The 18,401-nt window shown below is 42.6% G+C and overlaps 1 protein-coding gene across 1 annotated transcript in view; it reads left to right on the top strand.

Annotated features, from left to right (window-relative positions):
- Positions 1–18,401, top strand: part of Glg1 (Golgi apparatus protein 1) — a 109,200-nt gene that overhangs the window by 16,467 nt on the left and 74,332 nt on the right. Inside the window, exons 3-8 of the mRNA XM_084588668.1 lie at positions 532–618; positions 926–1,135; positions 3,665–3,910; positions 4,911–5,091; positions 5,488–5,714; positions 9,215–9,336. Coding sequence (XP_084444794.1) covers positions 532–618; positions 926–1,135; positions 3,665–3,910; positions 4,911–5,091; positions 5,488–5,714; positions 9,215–9,336 — 1,073 coding nt within the window. The remainder of the gene's footprint in view (positions 1–531; positions 619–925; positions 1,136–3,664; positions 3,911–4,910; positions 5,092–5,487; positions 5,715–9,214; positions 9,337–18,401) is intronic.

Here is an 18,401-nt window from a genome sequence, read left to right on the forward strand (position 1 = left end):
TTGTGTTTAAGCCAGGTATTACTTGCATCCACTGCTTGCATAGCTTGGGGGGTTTGTAGCAGAATTAGGACTTCAGGCTTCATAGTTCAGAACACTTGCTGGGAAGTTTTCTGTAGGACTGAGGTGCAATATCAGGAAATAAGGAGAATGACCAGTTTTGGCAGTGAATTTTTGCTTTCTAAAGGCAGGCATCATTGCTGTAGATAGAAGTTTTAAATGAAGCCAGTGCTTTTAATCCTGGAAAAAGTGTGCTGCATGTGGCTGTATTGTATATTGTTATTCTACTCATGCATAAAAAGTTTCCTTATGAGGGTAAGAATACATCTTGTGTCCATGCGTGGGCTTAGGAATGACATTAAAAATTGATTTAAAGTCTTAACTTGTTTTGTTGCTAGTATTTTGGCTGTCTTAGTTTCTGTTGTGATTCTGCATTATCTACATTACTGTATTGAACTAAATTTGTTGCTTTGATATGCCTGAATAGTTTTGCATTATTAGTGTTACTAATTTCGTTTTTAATTTTTATTTCAGCTACTCTGGAAGTATCGGCGTGATATTACTCAGGACAACCGTTTTAATGATGCGGCATCAAAATTCTGCCGACAGCTGATGGAAATGGTATGACGCTCGCCTTATTTTCAGTTATTTGCTATGTCCATATGTATATATATATATATATATATAGCATCATTCAGCATAAGTGGTACCCCTTGTAATGATGAACCATGTATGTATTGCTGTGCTTTTTTAATCTGTGTGGGATGCTTGACGTTCATGTACTCTCACCCCATTTATGGTGTATTCTTACTATGATTGCGTTTTTCTATGTTGTTTGTGTTGTCGTAATTGTCAGAGTATTTCTCTTTGGTTGTGTTTTGGCATAAGAGTGTTTACCTGAAACCTTTCTCTATTTTTTCCTGGGCAGTTTCCTCAATGTAAACCAGGTGAAAAAGGGCAGCTTCTGGCTTGCCTCATGGATCACAGTGAGAATGCAACAGAACCAGAATGCCATACCTTCTTGGAGCGCATGCAGTCAGTGGTGTTTTCGGATTACCGGCTTGTATACAAATTCACGGATGCTTGTGGCCCGGACATTGACCGTTTCACTTGTGGCCGGATACCAAAGAGCTCTGATGTAAGCATGAACTCTCTTTAATATGGTGTAATATGGAGCTAAGGTTGGTTTCCTGCCATGTTTATATTGCCCCCTTCAAATGTCCCTGTAACCATTTTGCAGCTTGTTCACAGCAGGAGTGTAGAGGCTGGGACTGTCAAGACAAATTTACTCTTCCCATGGGCTTGTAAATCAACCACACACATGACACAGCAGCCATGTAACTGTTCTCTAAGTGGCTTTTGCTGTCCCCAAGCTTCACTCTCTTACTATATATGCAGTCGTAGAAAGAATTTAAAATATATTGGAACAGTGTACATGAAACACACAGCTAATACACAGCTAATACAGCAGTGTATTAGCTGCTTATGCAGTGGGAAATTTGAAAGATGTGACCTGTCAGAGAGTGTGAGTGATTGCTCTCTGAAAATAAATTGAGAAGGGCAACTGCAATGTTCATAAATTACAGAGCAGACCCTGCACCACTGAGACAAGTGTCATTTTCCAGTTTTTATTTTTTATTCAGGATCTTCAAGATCTGCAGTGGCTGTGTCATATACTATGCATTTATTCTTGTGTAGCCAGGGCACGTAATAGGGATTACAGTACTTTTCATGATGAATGCACAAAGTGTCCCTTAATGGTCGGGAAAATAATTGAATAAAATTTATATCAAGTAGTTATTGGCAGTGATTTATTGAGTCATTGAGTGGGGTACTTGCAATTATGAGGCACGTTGCCATTGGGTAGCCTGGAGGCCTAGCTTTTAGTGTCTATCATATCTTCATCATTACTCCGTGCCCCTGACTCATGGAGCTACTAGTCGCAGCTGCAGTAGGTTTGGGGGAAATAAGCTCACAGGAAAGTATATGTTTATCAGGTTAGCTCATGAGCAAAATGAACATGAGCGAAAGGCAGTTGAATGATCTTCTTGAAAAGTTGGAAAGGTGGCCTTACCTTGTTGGCAGTTCTTTCGTGCCAGTTGAGGGCCTCATGGCCAGAAGTCAATCCAGGGGGCACGCCAAGAGAGACTCAGCCCCCACATAGAGGCTTTTTCTAACCCCACCCATCGCTCTCATGGAGCAGTTATCCCTCTCACCTTGAGAAGCTGGTTTGTTCTCTTTTCTCTACTTGTGGAACCAGCGTGTATTCGTGTCAGTACTGAGGCATTGAGAAGTGAGTTGAGATGTGTAGATATGCTTTCCCTTGGCCCGTCCATGCACATTGTCTCATGGCATATGCATGCAGCACTGGCTTGCGAATAGGGTCAAGTACTGTGCTGTACACATTGTACTGGGGAAAAGTTCACGAGAAATTACTTTTTAAATTTCTTTCAAGAGTACATATTAGCTATAATAGTAGTAATGTGAAGACAAGTTCTGAATGCCATACTACCACAGCATGGACAGTATTGAAGTTAGTGGCAAAAATAAAAACGGCGCAACAGAGAGTTACTAAAGCAGAAAGGCGCAGACTAGGCCTTATTTGTGTGTTCATTCAATGCATCATGCACATCATATTCACGTCATACTCCAACTTGCTCAGTTAATCATTCTATGTACCTTCCTTTGATATGAACTTCATTGAAATATTCAAATACGGGTCTAATACGAACATTGGGAAAAAAATGCCTTCGAATATCAAATTGAATACCGAATATGTGACCAGTGAAAAAAAAAGAAAAATTGAAACTAAAAATGAGCAGACATTGTAAGTCTTGTTTGTTTCAGAATCTAGATTACATTTGCAAATAAGATAAAATTAGATTGCACAGAAGTGTATGCACTACTGAAAATTTCAGTATAAATTTTTTCAGGATTCCATATACCAATTTTTGTACAGGAAGGACCTGTATGAAACCAGGTGGAGCTGCTAAATCACTGCCGAATACCTTAAACTCTTGTTAATTCGGACTTCAAGGGACAAATTAACTGAAGGACGAATTATCCAAGGGGCCTTAAAAACTGCAAAAAACTGTTTGCATCACACTAATTTTGCCTGATGAACACCCCTGCAATGGATGTCTGCATTTGAGATGAAACCGGTGTAAGAAAGATTTTTCTTTCAGTTTCTTTGAGTGCTTCACTCTGCACACTGTCAGGAAGGCCCTCTTCACAAAATGGCCCCATCGCATTTTCTGGATGCTTCACTGCACAGTCCACGCAGTCAAGTGCTGCGATGAAGCGCGCAGTGCAAGGAAACTGATGAATCCGAAAATTTTCGGTGTATTTGGTAATTTTCGAATATTCAAAAATTCCAAATATCAGTCTTTCGAATACGAACAATTTGACAGCCATTATCAATTCAAAGTTTCGAATATTCGCTCACACTTAACGAAATATGATGTGAAATAGGATAACATATCATATAACTTCTTGCTTTTGTTTTCTAAAAGTGGAGGCCATGCGGCTGGATTCAGTGTATTCATCAGTACATCAGCAGTGCACTCAGAAGCTCAGTGTGTATTTTAATTTCTGGAGGCACTGTACCCTTTCATCATTGTTTTTTTTGCAAACTTCTTTATCAATATTCCTTCGCTTTCATTTGCAGGAGCGCCATTCACAGGGAGCAACACTTGAGTGTCTGTCACGTGTAGTTAACGAACTTAAAGACAACTGTCGTCGTGAGTTGCTGCGCTTGGCCCGGCTTCAGGGGGAGGATTTTCATCTGGATCGGCCACTCTTTTTTGCATGTCAGGAAGATAGAGATCGCTTGTGCCCACATGTTGCCTCAGGAGAAGGCCGAATCTATCGTTGCCTTCTGCGTCATCGTTCTAGCAGGGAAATGAGTGAACAGGTGAGTCTTGCATTTGTCGTTAGAACTGAAGGCAAATGAAAACCTCCTGTAAGGGGGACACTGGCTGTTGTGTTATGCTATGGCTTGCCTTGACGTATTTGTTCTATTAATGTACAGCAAGTTACTTGAAATCTCGAGTAAGTCATCTTAAAACTGCCATAAATATATGTTGCGGTTTTACTGTAGTGTTGTGTGTAATGTGGTAACAAAAACTGAGTGTTCGATTTGCTTTGGTAATTGTAGCTGTTGTTTTCCTGTTAAGCTTATTTAGTGCACTAGGATATCTGTAATGTGTTGCTTTTTCTTTGTGATACCACGTAATGGGTAACTAATTTTAGAGGAGATACTAACAAATGATGAGTGCATATACGGTGCAGTTTTGAAGGTATTTTTTTTAAACTGAGGAAGCAAAAGGTGGCTGGCCGGCTACTGGGATATACTTGAGCGTAAATGTGCCTATACATTTTCCAGTTCATTCAGTTATTTCAACTTGGGAACCTAGAAAATAAAGCTAATGTAAATAAGAAGAGGTGAGTGGGCCATGGATCACTAGCCATTCACTTTATGTAGCAGCTCACAAGTGTAGATAAGGTTTACAACTATGTGCAGCAAGCATGCACTGATAAATTGCTTCAAAGATAGGTGATGTTGGTCACTTCTCAATTGGATGCATAGTTAGAACTAGGTTGTTCTATTGAATAATTAGTCGAGTTTACCAAACAGCCTCACAGTTGTTGCCCAGTGATTAAGGGGCTGAACTACTGAGCCAGAGGACGTGTTCAAACCCGATTGCGCCAGCCATGTTTTCATAGACGAAGAACCCAGAGGTGTCTGCGTGCTATGCATCGTCAGCACACGTTAAGGAATGCGGGTGGTCCTAATCAATCTGGAGACCTCCTCTGCAGCTCCACACTCCAGCCCCACAATTTACGGTTTGGTTTGCCAAACCCACCAAGCACCTCCGTTTCATGAGCATCATTGTTATGTTGGCCATGTGCAGTGTCGGGAGAAACTGGCCCAAAGGGAGCAGCTGACAATGCAGGACTTCCGGGTGAGCCAGGGTCTTAGTGGAGCATGCCTGCAAGACATCCGTATATACCGTTGCCGTGAAAAGACCTCGACGCGCCGAGAGTTTCGCTTGGCCCAGATCCTCCTCTGCCTTGAGAATGCAATGCACAAAGGTTAGTGTAAGCATGACAGATCAGTGTTATTTTTTTTTAATGCATGGTATCTACAGCTAACCATTGAATAAATCCCATGGTTGAGGGGTCCTGGTTAATTTTGGTTGTCTGGCCTCATTAGCATGCATTGGCCTCATTGTGCTCAAGTGCTCTTGCATGTTTGGCAATATTATTTGTTTCCTGCTTTTTTCCGTGTCAGGGAAGTAACTTTGTTATTCTGAGTAAGAATTAATGATGGAAGCTTGTCTTAACTTTGCAGTATGGGATGTTAGTCTTTAAATTACGTCAATAGTATCTGGAATGTATCTGATTTTTAAATTTTATGTTGCTATTGTTATACTGTAGTTGTCTGTCATCGCAACCAGGGCATGAGTGCCTAATGCTTGGTTATTGCAGACTATCCGGTAGGAGCTGAATGTCAGCAGGAGATGCTGGAGCACCGTCGCTTTCTTCTTGAGAACTACCAACTTACTCCAGACCTGGCCTCTTCATGTGAACAGGATATTGCAGCTTTCTGCAGGCGACGCCTGGAACCTAATGGCAAAACTCTACACTGTCTCATGAGGCATGCTCGACCTTCAGTTCAGGGCAGCCAACGACTTTCGGACCAGTGCCGTCGACAGGTCAGTAGCTTGTTTTACAGTCAACTTGTGCCTTGTAGAATGGCTAGCATTTCAGTAAATTACAAGTGATGCTGCCACACTGGCTCTGTAGTTAAGGCAGCTCAACCCAAGGATGCGGAGTCAATCCCAGCCGTGGCGGCTGATGGAGGCAAAAAACGGAGCGTCTGCATACTGTTCAGTGTATGTGCATGTTAAAGAACCTCAGGTGGCTGAAATTTTTGGAGCCCTCCTCTACAGTGTTGCTTATAGCCAGAGTCGATTTGGGATATTAAACGCTATAAATGAAATCGAATAAGGAATGATAAACTTACATACGCCCAGGAGTTGCTGGAGTTTTATCTTTGACGATAAAAAATGGTCAATTACAAATGTCACACTATTGTGTAGCAGGAGTTCTGCAATATTTTACACCAGAAGAGTAAAAAAAAAAAAAAAATGTTTCATTTACTTGTGTGAATCTAACCATTTAGTTGAAGCTCTTCCATGCATATATTAATAGTTTGTCTGTATTGCTGCTATGTCTTAGGCTGCCTTGTACAGGGTGCATCAAAAGTTTTAGGCCACGAGGTCACTTTCTTTAGGCATGCAGTGGGGCATTCGTGACATGCCCTAGCCTTAAAGTATATGTAGGAAATACAAGACTTATCTTTCTCACCTCTGTGGATGAACCTTGTTGACTTAAAGGTGCACTGAAGAGGAAAAGTAAGCTTAAACTGATAGGTTAGCATCACGTGACAGTAGATACGTTATTTTTACTGAGAGCAACGTTTCTATAATTCAATAAATTGCATAAAAGCTAAGTACCCATGGGGCCACCACTTATGGATTCGCAAAGCAGCCGTGGCTGGTGTGTTCACGAAACATCTCGAGGACACTGTTTCATTTTCTCAATTGGTAACTGCCATTAAAATACGTACAACTAAACCAGTATGGCGAGCGTAGCTAAGAATGCAGTGTGAAGCCTCGTAATTAGAACAGTGCGAAATAGGGGACAGAGAGAAAGGCTGCACCTAAACCTGTGTGCTGATTTCTTCTGCATGAGGCCAGTATGTGCAGCAAGTTCAGAGATGCAAGTATTCATCGGCATTCTGAAGGGTTCTGTTCTCACTTGAGCTGTTCAAATGGACTACTTTGTGCAGGCTGTGAGCGCGATAAAATGACACATTTTCAGCGTGTGTATCGCAATGCCAGCATGTGGTCTTCCAAGTTTTTGTACAGTGGAAAGGCAAATATGCTCAGAGTCGCACTGAAAAATATCTGAGAATTAGCACATGCATGCAGCGTCACCTCTTATTTGGTGCATTAAAGAAAAAAAATCGCACAACGCAGGTCATCACACATGCAGTATGTGAGGCACCGGCATGCAAGGCAGGCTTTTGGTCGTGAAAAACATGGCAAGCTTTTTGCCAACAAAAATGTTCGACCAGCTGATGCTTGTATGTCAGGGTTATGCGTTTAGACAGTTCTAGCCAGCAAGCGGCACACTACAGTTCTGGGATACATATCCCAATTCCTTTCCACTTACAAACCATAGAAAGGAATTCATCAACATAGAGATTGCAACAACCATAGCAGAGTTAATCACAAGGGTTGCCTGCAGTCATACTTATTTCGTAATTAGTTAACAAATATTTGATATTCGATGGCACAGTGTGTCATTTGATGAGCAGTGGCACCCAATTTTTCACTCAGATACAGTGTCGACTGAAATGCATTGAGTAGAGGTGTGGAAATATTTCAGTTTTCGAACGAATTGAATACAAATATGGGGAAAAAGTGCCTTCAATTATCATATATTCAATCAATAAAGAAAGAATGGAAAAATTAAAGACAGCAAATGCTGTTGATCTTGTTTGTTTCAGAATTTTCATGGTAATTTGCGAATAATATAAGCTAGAATTGCACAGAAGTGTATACCCTACTGAAATATCCAGTATGCATGTTATACAGGATTCTATATGTATCGTTTTTTTTTTTTTTTTTTGTAGGATGGACCAGCATTAAACTCGGTAGAGCTGTCATTGCTGCTGGTACAGTAACTCTCTTTAATTAGGCCTTCAAGGGACTAGAAAAAATGTTCTAATTAGACGCAAGCTCGAATTATCGAATGGGCCTGAAAAAACTGCTGAAAACCATTCGCATCACAGTAATTTTATTTGATGATCACCTGCACAATGGTTTTCTACATTTGAGATGAAATCCAAGTGAGAACGATGTTTTTTTCCAGCTTCGTCAAGTGCTTCGGTGTGCGCACACTGTTAGAAGGTCCCTCTTCACAAAACGGCCCCGTCGTGTTTTGAGGATGCTTCACTGTGCAATAAAAGCGGTCAAGCATTGTGGTGAAATGCACGGTGCAATGAAACTGTGGTGAACTCGGAAATTTTCAAATATTTGAAAATTTGGAATATCAGTTTTTCTAATACAAATTGAGTAACAAACATTCGTTTCGTATTTGAAATTTTGACTATTCCCACTATGTGACTGCAGCTCGCATGCTTTTTAAGACCCTTCAAAGTTCCTGTGCATGCTTCAGAACAGCACACAATGCACGGAAAGCCACTCACTAACGTGATCTTCACGAATATATACAAGCATACCCGCGATTAGCTGGTTATTCTGCAGTCTATGGCTGCTCTTGATAACTTGCATAGTTTCTTTCACATCCACTGAGGTTATTTCTACACACACACACACTTGAGATGCAGTGAAGGTAGTGGAGCTGCCTTCCAGTGTAGGGTAAAGTATAGCAAGGTATAGCAAGGCTGCAGGAACACCTTACATTTGGACCTTGCCACTGTGATGGCCAACTCGACCGATCGCAAGACCGATGGGCTAGTTTCGGTTTCTGACTGCATTTCTGTTCTTTGGAAGTGGCTCTTCTGATTGGCTAGAGAGGTTTATTGCAAAGGTATAGCAGAAAGTATTTAACTATAGTTTTTCGTTGGTGCTGTGAATCTAGACGGGTTCTGAGACATTAATTTTACTTTTCTCAGCAATGCAGGCACCTTTCCATGCAGAAAAAAATGCTGATAGCGTTTCTGGGGGATATATATCTGTCTTATATTGTTTGATATTTCCCTTCAATGTCCCTTTAATTACCAGGATGTGTACTTCTGAAAAGTAGACTGTGTCCTGGAAACTTCTGATACATCTTGTATACCTACAAAGTATAATTGTGAGCACTAGTATTCTTCAAAGTGCAGTTGTATAATGCAGTTATCTTTTATAGCACAAATTATCAGTAATTATGGCAGGTAGCAGCTTTGTCTACTGAAGCATATTGAGAACAGAGAATACTGAAGCATTGAACATTTTATATTGCTTAACTGAAAATGAACCTGTGTGTTTGCTGTCTTAAAATATTGGCATTTGATGCATGCTAAAGCTGTGAAAACAATTCGTTAAGATTGTGTGGGTATGCCTTCTATTTTCTTTGTGTATATACTGCCCAGAGGCACAAGTGAACCTGTTCTTTTTTGTCATCCTGTCTGTGGAACCAGGTTGAGCATGTGTTGAAGGTTTCTGGTGCCGGAGAAGATTGGCGTGTAGATCCTGTTCTTCAAGAAGCCTGCCAGTCAACTGCTTCGCATCTGTGCCAGGATGTCAAGCCAGGTCGTGGCAGGTAATGAATGACCAGTTACTTTAGTGAGGGCACCCCTCTCTTTTAGATACATTTCATGCAGATATTCGGAAAAAACTTTGTGCTGAGAAATTAGTTCATCTGAAGCTTGTGTAAATATCACGGTACTCTCATTGAGTTTAAGCATTAAGCACCACATCCACCATAACTGGCTTTGCCATCCTGGTGTCCTCCAGTTGGCCAAGCACCATCTATGTAAAACTGGAAAACATTATTGAAGGAGCGTAATCTACTCTATTCTTGATTGTGAGAAACACTGCAAAGTCTGTGGTGCTCTTTACGAGCAAGGCCAGCCTTAATTTTTTTCTAAACACAATGCTAAAGTGGAGAAACTAAATCTAGGATTGGGAACAGAAATAAGACCCCTACCATAGTGTGTCGAACCATGCCGAACTGTATGCAAGCACCCCATGACAAAGCAGTTCTGGTTTCAAGACTTGCGCAGTGGCCGGTTGGGTGCAGGGTTGCCAATTCAAAACTAGAAAACTCTCAACAGGAAGCCTCAAAACTTGCTAAAAACTGCCAAATTCAATATTTCTATCAGAGCACAAATTTTTACACATATTGTTACGGTGGTGCAGCGATTAGGGCGCTTGACTTGCACCCAAGAATGTAGGATTGAATGGCGGCTACTTTTCAATGGAGGCAGAAAGCAAGGCTGTGCAATATCAGTGCACGTTAAAGAATCCCAGGTGGTGAAATTTCCGGAGCCCTCTACTAGAGGTGTCTCTCATATAGCCCGAGTTGCTTTGGTACGTTAGACACCTTAAACCAAACCAAACCAAATCATTTTATTTTCTTTGCCTTGTAAACAATATAACCAATATTTTGAGCATATTAGAAAGCACCTTTTCTCTTTTGAGCTGAAGCTTAGGGCTACAAATATTTTCATTCTCTGGACTTCCCGTCTGCTTTTTGTAGGTTTAAATTAAAGTTGAAAAAGTATGCCTTTCTTTCCTGACTACAAACTGCTGTCCACAGGCACTTTCACTCGCAAAATGATGTCATCTGCTTCACATCGGCTTGCCGAGCACTAAGCGACCGATTGTGCTCTCATATCCGGTTCTGGGCAGGTTTCCAGCACTGCTGTCAACGTGCACATTCATATTGTGCCAATTGTTTGGATTACATTTGTGAGTAGTTCGTTGTTTGAGCAGCGTTTACTCCGCTTTCGGAGTCTGGCTGGAATAATTAAAATGGGATTCGTCATCTCTGTTCACGTTAACTGTTTAGGTGATTGAACTGCGTCCAACCTCTGCATTCTATGAGAGCATCAGCAGCATAGAGAGTGCAGACTTGGCCAGCTCGAGAATACATAATATATACAGTCGAGTCCACTTATAACGATACCGGTTTTAACAATATATCGGTTACAACAATGAAAACCTGCTGCACTGTCCACTTTTGTATGTTTTCTAGGGTAAAATAACCCGCTTACTACAATGCCCCCTTGCCACATTATCAGTTATAACAATGAAGTCTGGCTCCTGATGGCTCGTGCCAAAAGGTAGTGGAATGTGAAATCCTTGAAACGAAAAAAAAAAAATAATTTTCAGCTGCTGCACCCTCCCCGCCGCGCGCTCATACAATAGAACCTGTTTTCTGGCCTCCGCCATAGAGTTCTCCACATTATAAGCCACGCGCGCCTTTCTCCCGCTGCCTTTCCACCCCTCGGAACACAAATGGACTGTGCCAACGCGCCGACAGCGCTGATCTGCTCACTTGCCCGCTCGCCCCTCATTTTGCACAGCTCTGCCAATGAATTTGGTTGTTTGTACAAGTTGATTGCGTCAAAGTCATTCCTGGCCACGCGGTTTCTCCGTCTCGTTTGAATCGCCGCCGAAACGGAAGATGGCTGATCCGCCCGCTGATTATCGGACGATGTAGCTGGTGAAAAGAAAGCACGCGGCTATTGATTTGGAGATGAAGTGCACTATCGTGAAGTAGTACGCACTATCGCAACCGACGGTGCGACGATCATCCGCTCCGCTGAGAAGTTCGACAAAGAAAAGTCCTCGCTTGACAGTGAGCGTAAATGCGTTCGACAAGGCGCCTGACGATGACAGTAACAGCGACGACAGCGATGATGACGCGGTAGGGCAGGCTGCCTCAATGTTGTTCTCGCAGGAGGCCCTGCAGTTGATTCAGTTCCTCTGGGGCTTTGTTTTTGCGAGGGACCTTCCGTTGCACTACGTGGGGTACTTAGATGCCATTGAGAAGGATGTTGACACGCTTCGCGTGAGGCAAGCAAGACTAAGCAAGGTTTTCTCGTGCAAGCCAGTTTGAAGTACGTGGTGAGATGCTTGTGGCGATTTCACTCCAGGGGCCTGCGTGCCCCAATCTCCTCTGCATTTAAATAAAAGTTTTGTCTCTCTCTCTCTCTCTCCCTTCACCCTAGCGTTACTTCAGGATTTCTCAAGCTGAGAGGAAGCCGCGGCAACCTTCTCGTATTTTTTACAAGACCCCTTTCGGGGCCACCAAAACGATGTCTCGGCGGAGCTCGCATGTCACTTGCCGTCAGTGACCCCTCTTTGCAGTTGTTATGCCTTTTTCGTGCAAACCGTTTGACAGTCATCGGTTATAACAATGGAATTTTCGTGGCACTTGAATATTGTTAGTATAAGTGGACTCAACTATAGTAATTAGATAGTATGCAATTGCACTGAATATAAAATTTCAGCATGACGCAATTGACAACATGTGCAGTGCCTCTTCCCTCTTCCCTCAGCATGGATTACTTCTTAATTTACCTTTGACTCATGCTTTCGGGGACATAGCACTACTAACTATAGCATGTGTTGTTGGCCATGGCAGCCCAGCTCTCTCCGTTACCTTGAAGATAGGGGCCAACAATGGCCCAGTTGAGTGTGGACACTGATGTTTTGGCTGCAGCATTGCATCATAATGATCCAACAGAGAAACTCAAGTAAAGAAGGAATCATTACTTTTACACACCTTTTGAGTGCTACACACCACAGATGACTGTGCAACTTTGCTCATAAGCTTGATGGGAGCTTTGAGCTCCTTTGAGATGACAGTATTAAGGTTTAGTGTATGTGGTGAGTCACATTGCGTTTCCATTCTTTGTCTCCTAGGCTTTTGGAACAGAGCAAAACTTTTGGAGCTGTCTTGATTGTAATGGCTGTTTCTACTTCTCTAAATATTTTGCATTCCCTGGTGCCTGCAGGTGTGGATCAGGGGTAGTATTAACATTTTAGTCGATATGGTTCAAGTTATGCTAAGGCAAAATGCAGCGAAACCTTTCTGTAAGATGTGAAACGAAGTAAATTTTGTTTTAGAGGGAAGCTCTTTGGTGCCCGTTCCTGCGTTTTGCGGCTTCGCCGCTGTCTCTCGTAACCAGCCCCATAAATAAATAAATAAATAAATAAATAAATTAATAAATAAATATATAAAATAAATAAATACAGTCTCCACTGGGAATTGAACCTCCATTCTTGGATACACAGCCAAGCGCTTTAACCAACTGCGCCACGCCTGGGATCGTGAAATGCACATCATAATTCTCCTTGTCTACCGTGAGGATAAAAGCAGCGATATAATAACACTGCAATTAGTGATAATGAGAGCAAACGTGATGCACTGTGTGCACCAGATTTCTGCATTGTACAGAAAAGCTTCTGCTGGCATCGCATGCTCCTAGCATAAATGTAGATTCTGCCTAGAACACTGGTGAACTTTGATGCGTTCAACAGAACGCTGGCTGTGTTTGATGCAATGCTCGGTAGCCCGCAATACCTGAGTCAAAACGCATAGCCGCCGCTGTTCGCCACTGCGAACCGCCTGCCTATATAAATAGTTTATTCTCTGCCAGTTGTTTCTGAGCCATAAGCGAGGCAACCGGCAGAAGCCCTTCGTCTGCCACTGCGTGCACAGTAACTCCGCCTAGCGTCACCGCCGCCTTTCCTTTTGTAGTGCAGGCCACGTGCTGTAAGATCAAGGACTGCTAGTAGAGTGTTTCTTGAAGTAGGAATATGTGTGAAAAATAAAAAGTTGTCTGTAATTGTACATACATGTCTTGCTCGAATTCTTTGCCTCAATCTATCGAAAAGCTGAAACAGCTGGTAAGCTGAGCTCAAATTTTGCATTAGATAGTAATGTAATCATTGGCAGTTTATTTTCGAGAGAGTAAATGTGTTCCGCATATTAAAATCTTTCTATCCTGTGTCAATTTGCTTTCTGCTATCATGTGTAGATTCAATCAATAGATGTTTTAATGAGCATGCTTATATAATAGGGTAGCCACTTCAGTGCTTGCAATTAATTGTTGCTGCTTTTATGGCTGTAATTATGGTTATAGGTTGAATTAACATTAAAGAGATTAAAGTGTATCAAGTATAGGGTAAAAGGCAAGCACTTAACTTGACAGGTTCATAGTATGCGAGGTTGAACGTCCTGATGCTACACGTGGGCTATGAAGACACCCTAAGGGATTAATTCTGCTACCTGGGGTTACACGTGTTTGTTGTGCAGTTTGTCTGCATTGAAATGGAGCCACTGGGTCAGTGTTTCTGTCCTTCAACCTTGGACTCAGCGGCTAAAAGCCATACCTGCTGAGCCATCTGTTTTACTGTTTTAAGGGCATAAAAGATTGTGACAAGTATGTGGCTGAATTTGTGTCTAGGCCCAGCCAGATAACTTCGTCACGCTTTGCTATAATGTTGAATTAGGGTCCATGATTCAATCTGTGAATCTAGGAATTCAACTTGAATATTACTGTAATGAAGTCCAGATGTATGGATTTTTTTTGTCACAAGAGTGATGCACGGTACAGACAAAAGGTGTGCACACAGCCCAGCACAGATTGAAGTTCGTTAAAAAACATGATCTCTCTGACACCTTATTTCACTGCACCTTCAAGACTGCTTATTTGAGTGATTATTTGTGGCCAAGATGAAAAATGATGCATATCGATCAAACAAACGATCACACCTGCCTGGCAGCCTCCAAAACAATTCTATGTTAGCAGCAAATGATGCACGTGTGTACGTGCCTTAGCTCCATTGCCAGAACCTCAGATGGCTTTGTCACCATGTTATTTCATAAATAGCCATAATCTCAAAGCACATGTTGCTAGTGTGTATGGAACTTAAACTTACAATGAATGTATTTAAGTACCTTCTTTTACTGGCTACATAAGAAGGGAGTAAAAAGCCACTGACACCAGGAAAAGCATAGGGGTTTTTTTGTATGTCTGTTTTGATCAATGTGAAGTAAATAATAGTGGAGGTGATTGACTAAAAAGTTGAAAAAACAACCGCATGCCGCCGGTGGAATACAAACACATGGCCTCCGAATTTCACATCCCGTGCTCCACCACTGAGCTACGGCAATGGCTGTTTAACTTCTACTTTGTTAGCTAGTATTTAGTCGAACACGGATATATTGAATTATTGGTTACATCAAACTGCCTGAATAACCTTTCGGAAATCTCATGCAACTGTATAGCAGTGTTAATTCGTGCTTATCGAACTGCTGCTAACGGAACATTCAATGCGTCAAACTGCACGGCATGCATTGTCTTAGGCGCGCTTCTATTAATGACGCTCCATGGCTGGGTCGGCTGACCATCCTTGTGCACCTGGTGGCAATGCTAATAGGTGAACGCTGAGTCCGCTTGAAAGTGGCTGTTGGTTAGGCGTGCTTGTTTTGAAGAGGACACTGCGGAGAAGCGAGCGTCCGGTGGACCAGTTATCATGTGGTGAAGCCAAACTAGCTGACCAAAGGCTTGCGGCAGCTCTCACATGGTTCTCTTTGCTGCTGAAGGCAACGCAGAAATCAGCTATTCTATTTTAAATGTATCACTGTTATGTTTGCAGTGAATCTATAACAAAATTGGATCTCTTGTGTCTGGCGATGGTTTTTCACAAAGCACTATCCGCTGCAGCTTTGATGTGAGCCCGAACTCCAACGGCACTTCCGCTCAGCACGCGGGCGTGCGTGCATGCGCGCACACATGCTTTGTGGGTCAGCGCACTGGCGGAGAGCAGCGTGCTGCTAGTATACCGGCTGCAGGAGGCAGATTCCTGCAAGTAGAGAAGCAATATCCTTGAATGGTACTACATAGCTTCATTTCTCTTGTGGGACCAGTAATCTGGTCATATTTGATGGCAACACACGTGGGCACTAGTACAAAAAGTTCAGAACACAGGATAAGCCCTATGCCTCCCATGCATCTTTGCAATTGTTTGTGACTGTCTCAGTAATGCAAGGCATAAAGCAGTCACACTGGTACCATTATAACCAGCTCTTCTTACTCGATTCACTGAACTGGAATTGTTGTTTAACATGTATATTTTTTGTTGGTTTTTTTCTGGACCCATGTAATTTTCAGGGCAAAATGGGCAATAAGTGTCGTGGGGCACAAAATTCTGAGCATCAATTGCAGTTCTTGTTCAGTAGGCTCTCCCTTGTGTGTTTTAAGGTAATGGATAAAACAGTGCTTCCAGCACTTTTGATTCTTGGGAAAACAGGTCATTTGTAGAGAAAATTGGGGAATATGAAAAGTGAAAATTGATGTAATAAAGTGTTTTATCACAAAATTACACTAGAGAAATGCAAGCTTATATATGATTTCAACAGCCGTGTTCATCTCAGCAGCAGTTACTATTTCTCCGATTTATTTGCTACCTTGATTTCGGGCCTCTTTTGCGACCAGTTGTGTAGCCCTTTTCTTAAAGCAAAGCCATTGCTGGTTTGCCTCGGGCAACCATTGCACTGTGCAGCACACTGGCAGAGCATCCATTAAGGGGAGACACTGGTCTTAAAATGAAAATTTTTATTTTTAGAGATATAATAACGAAATTGGGTGTGTATATGTATTTCTTCCTCCTGTTTTCAAAAATGTAATTAGTTTTACTCTATCTCAATTAGTTCTAATGTTATTGGGAAATAACCAAAGCCTAATTTGGTAATTTCTTACGGGTCGTTAGGACAGTTTCCCTCAATATTTTTTCGTTCCGATTAAAATGTAGTTGTAGCCAAAGACCTGCCATGTGGAGCTATGCTATTTATATTATCATTGATGTACATCACAGTATAAAAATATTCAATTATGTAGATGCCCCACAATTCGAAAATATAATTAGCTGACATTATTGTTCAATAAATTTGATATGTTCAACTTAGCAATATAAAAATAGCATAGCTCCACAGTTCAAACCTTTCTGAATTCAACGGTATAAGATTTATTAAAATTGCACCACAAAAACCCAATGAAAAGTTCCGTAAGGCTAGTCATGTCACCAAAAAACATGAAGCTGAGAAAAACTCATTTGAAGTTTTGACACTGAGTGCAGAAAATATTGGGAAGAATCTTCGACAACGGATGTTACTCAGATGTTCCCTATCAGTTTCCCTACAAAACAAAACAAAAAGTGTCTTATTCCATCCAAGGAAACATTAAAAAAAAAAAAATGTCGAATGTGTAAGTGTGATGAAATTATAGAGGTTACTTTCAAAAGTTAGGGGTTGACTTTTTCTTTTTTTTTTTTTTTCTTTCTTTTTGAGGTGAAAGTGAGGACTGGAGCCAAGGAGACGAGAGCTCCACCAGGCAAACAGTTGGGGAAGGGAACTGCTTCGCTTATTCTTGGGGAAGAGAACTGCTTCTGTTCGAAATCGCAGTTTTCGCAGACAAGCAGAAGCTTTACAGCAAGGCCGTACTCCTTATCTGTTGCCTTGCTCAAACGCAGACTTCCTGCGCCGCAGGTTCCGCACTTCGCTTGCGCGAAAAAATTGTTCAAAACCTTCAAGTCCACAATCACGAACTGGGTACCGGCATCAGCTGTCTGGTAATCCACACTGACGCCAAGAAGGTCAAACTTGCGCTGGGTTGCCGACTTTTCCGACAGAACGGACTTTGTTTGCGCCGATCGCTCAACACGCTGCGCCTGCTCGGTCGACGAATAGTACACAGCATCAACACGAAGTGTACCACGATCCGAGATACGATTCGTGCTGCAACTTGGTCCCGCGGTGCCGTCATCGGGCAGCGTGCTTGATGTACCCGGCGGATCCAACGAGTCCGGCACTGCAGGCCCCGGCGACGCACTGGTGGCCGCTGCCTGCTGTTTTTTGTTCCACGGACGTTTCTTCCGGCTTCCAAAAGCTCGTTGCGTGCTCGGTTTCAATCGACTGTCTCCCGGCATCTCGATCGCAAAGAGAAACTCCCGGCACAAGGCGGAAACACGGCGTGTAGAGAAACACGAGCGCAAAATCAGACGCGCACGAAGCGACAGCCACAGCGGCGAACGCAAGAGAAAGAAAAAAAAATGACGTAGACGGTCACACCAGCCAATGGGAGGCGCAGAACGGCGCGCCGCGTGCGAGCCAATCAGCGACCCGAAAACGGCCTTCGGAAAACCGGCCCGAACCGCCGCTCGGCTTGAGCGACGCCATTTTGAGATAGCTCAAATTGCGCACAAAGAAACCAGCTTCAAAACAAGCCCAAGATGGCGGCGATCGGCCGGCTGCAACGCCGGCGGCGCGCGCGGGAAGTTCGAACAAAGTCTCTCTTTTCGGGGCCATTTCGTCGCTGCCGTGGTGTTTTGAAAGCCGATTTTATCGCATTTCCCGACCGAATTCTGCGTTAATAATTTTACTGTAAATGCTCGAAAGGATAAACCTTCCGAAAAGGAGTTTTTCCCAAAATCGACTTTTTGACCATTTTCGACCGTTTTAAGACCCGCGTCTCCCCTTAACATGAAAACACCCGCTCCTGCGTTGCTGCCATAATTAAAATTGGGCAAGGTGTCAATCCCGGATGTTTTCATCATCTAAAGGGCAACTAACACATTTTTGAAGCAACCCGAGCTGCCAAGGTCGGGTTCAAACCCGGGTACTCCGGCACAGTAATCGGGCGTCTTACCACTGCACCACCCGGCAGGGCACATGTGAGCCCCAGAGCTGAAAATGGAAAAATTTTAAGTGGAGTGCAGCAGTAAACAGTGCATTTCAGGCTAATTTTATGATGGCCAGAGCTAAATTTTACTAAAAACAAATTGTTAGAAAGCTTTCTTTTGTTGTTAACA

This window comes from Amblyomma maculatum, chromosome 1 (assembly GCF_055883805.1).
Source record: "Amblyomma maculatum isolate TAMU_Amacu chromosome 1, ASM5588380v1, whole genome shotgun sequence".
NCBI lineage: Eukaryota > Metazoa > Arthropoda > Arachnida > Ixodida > Ixodidae > Amblyomma > Amblyomma maculatum.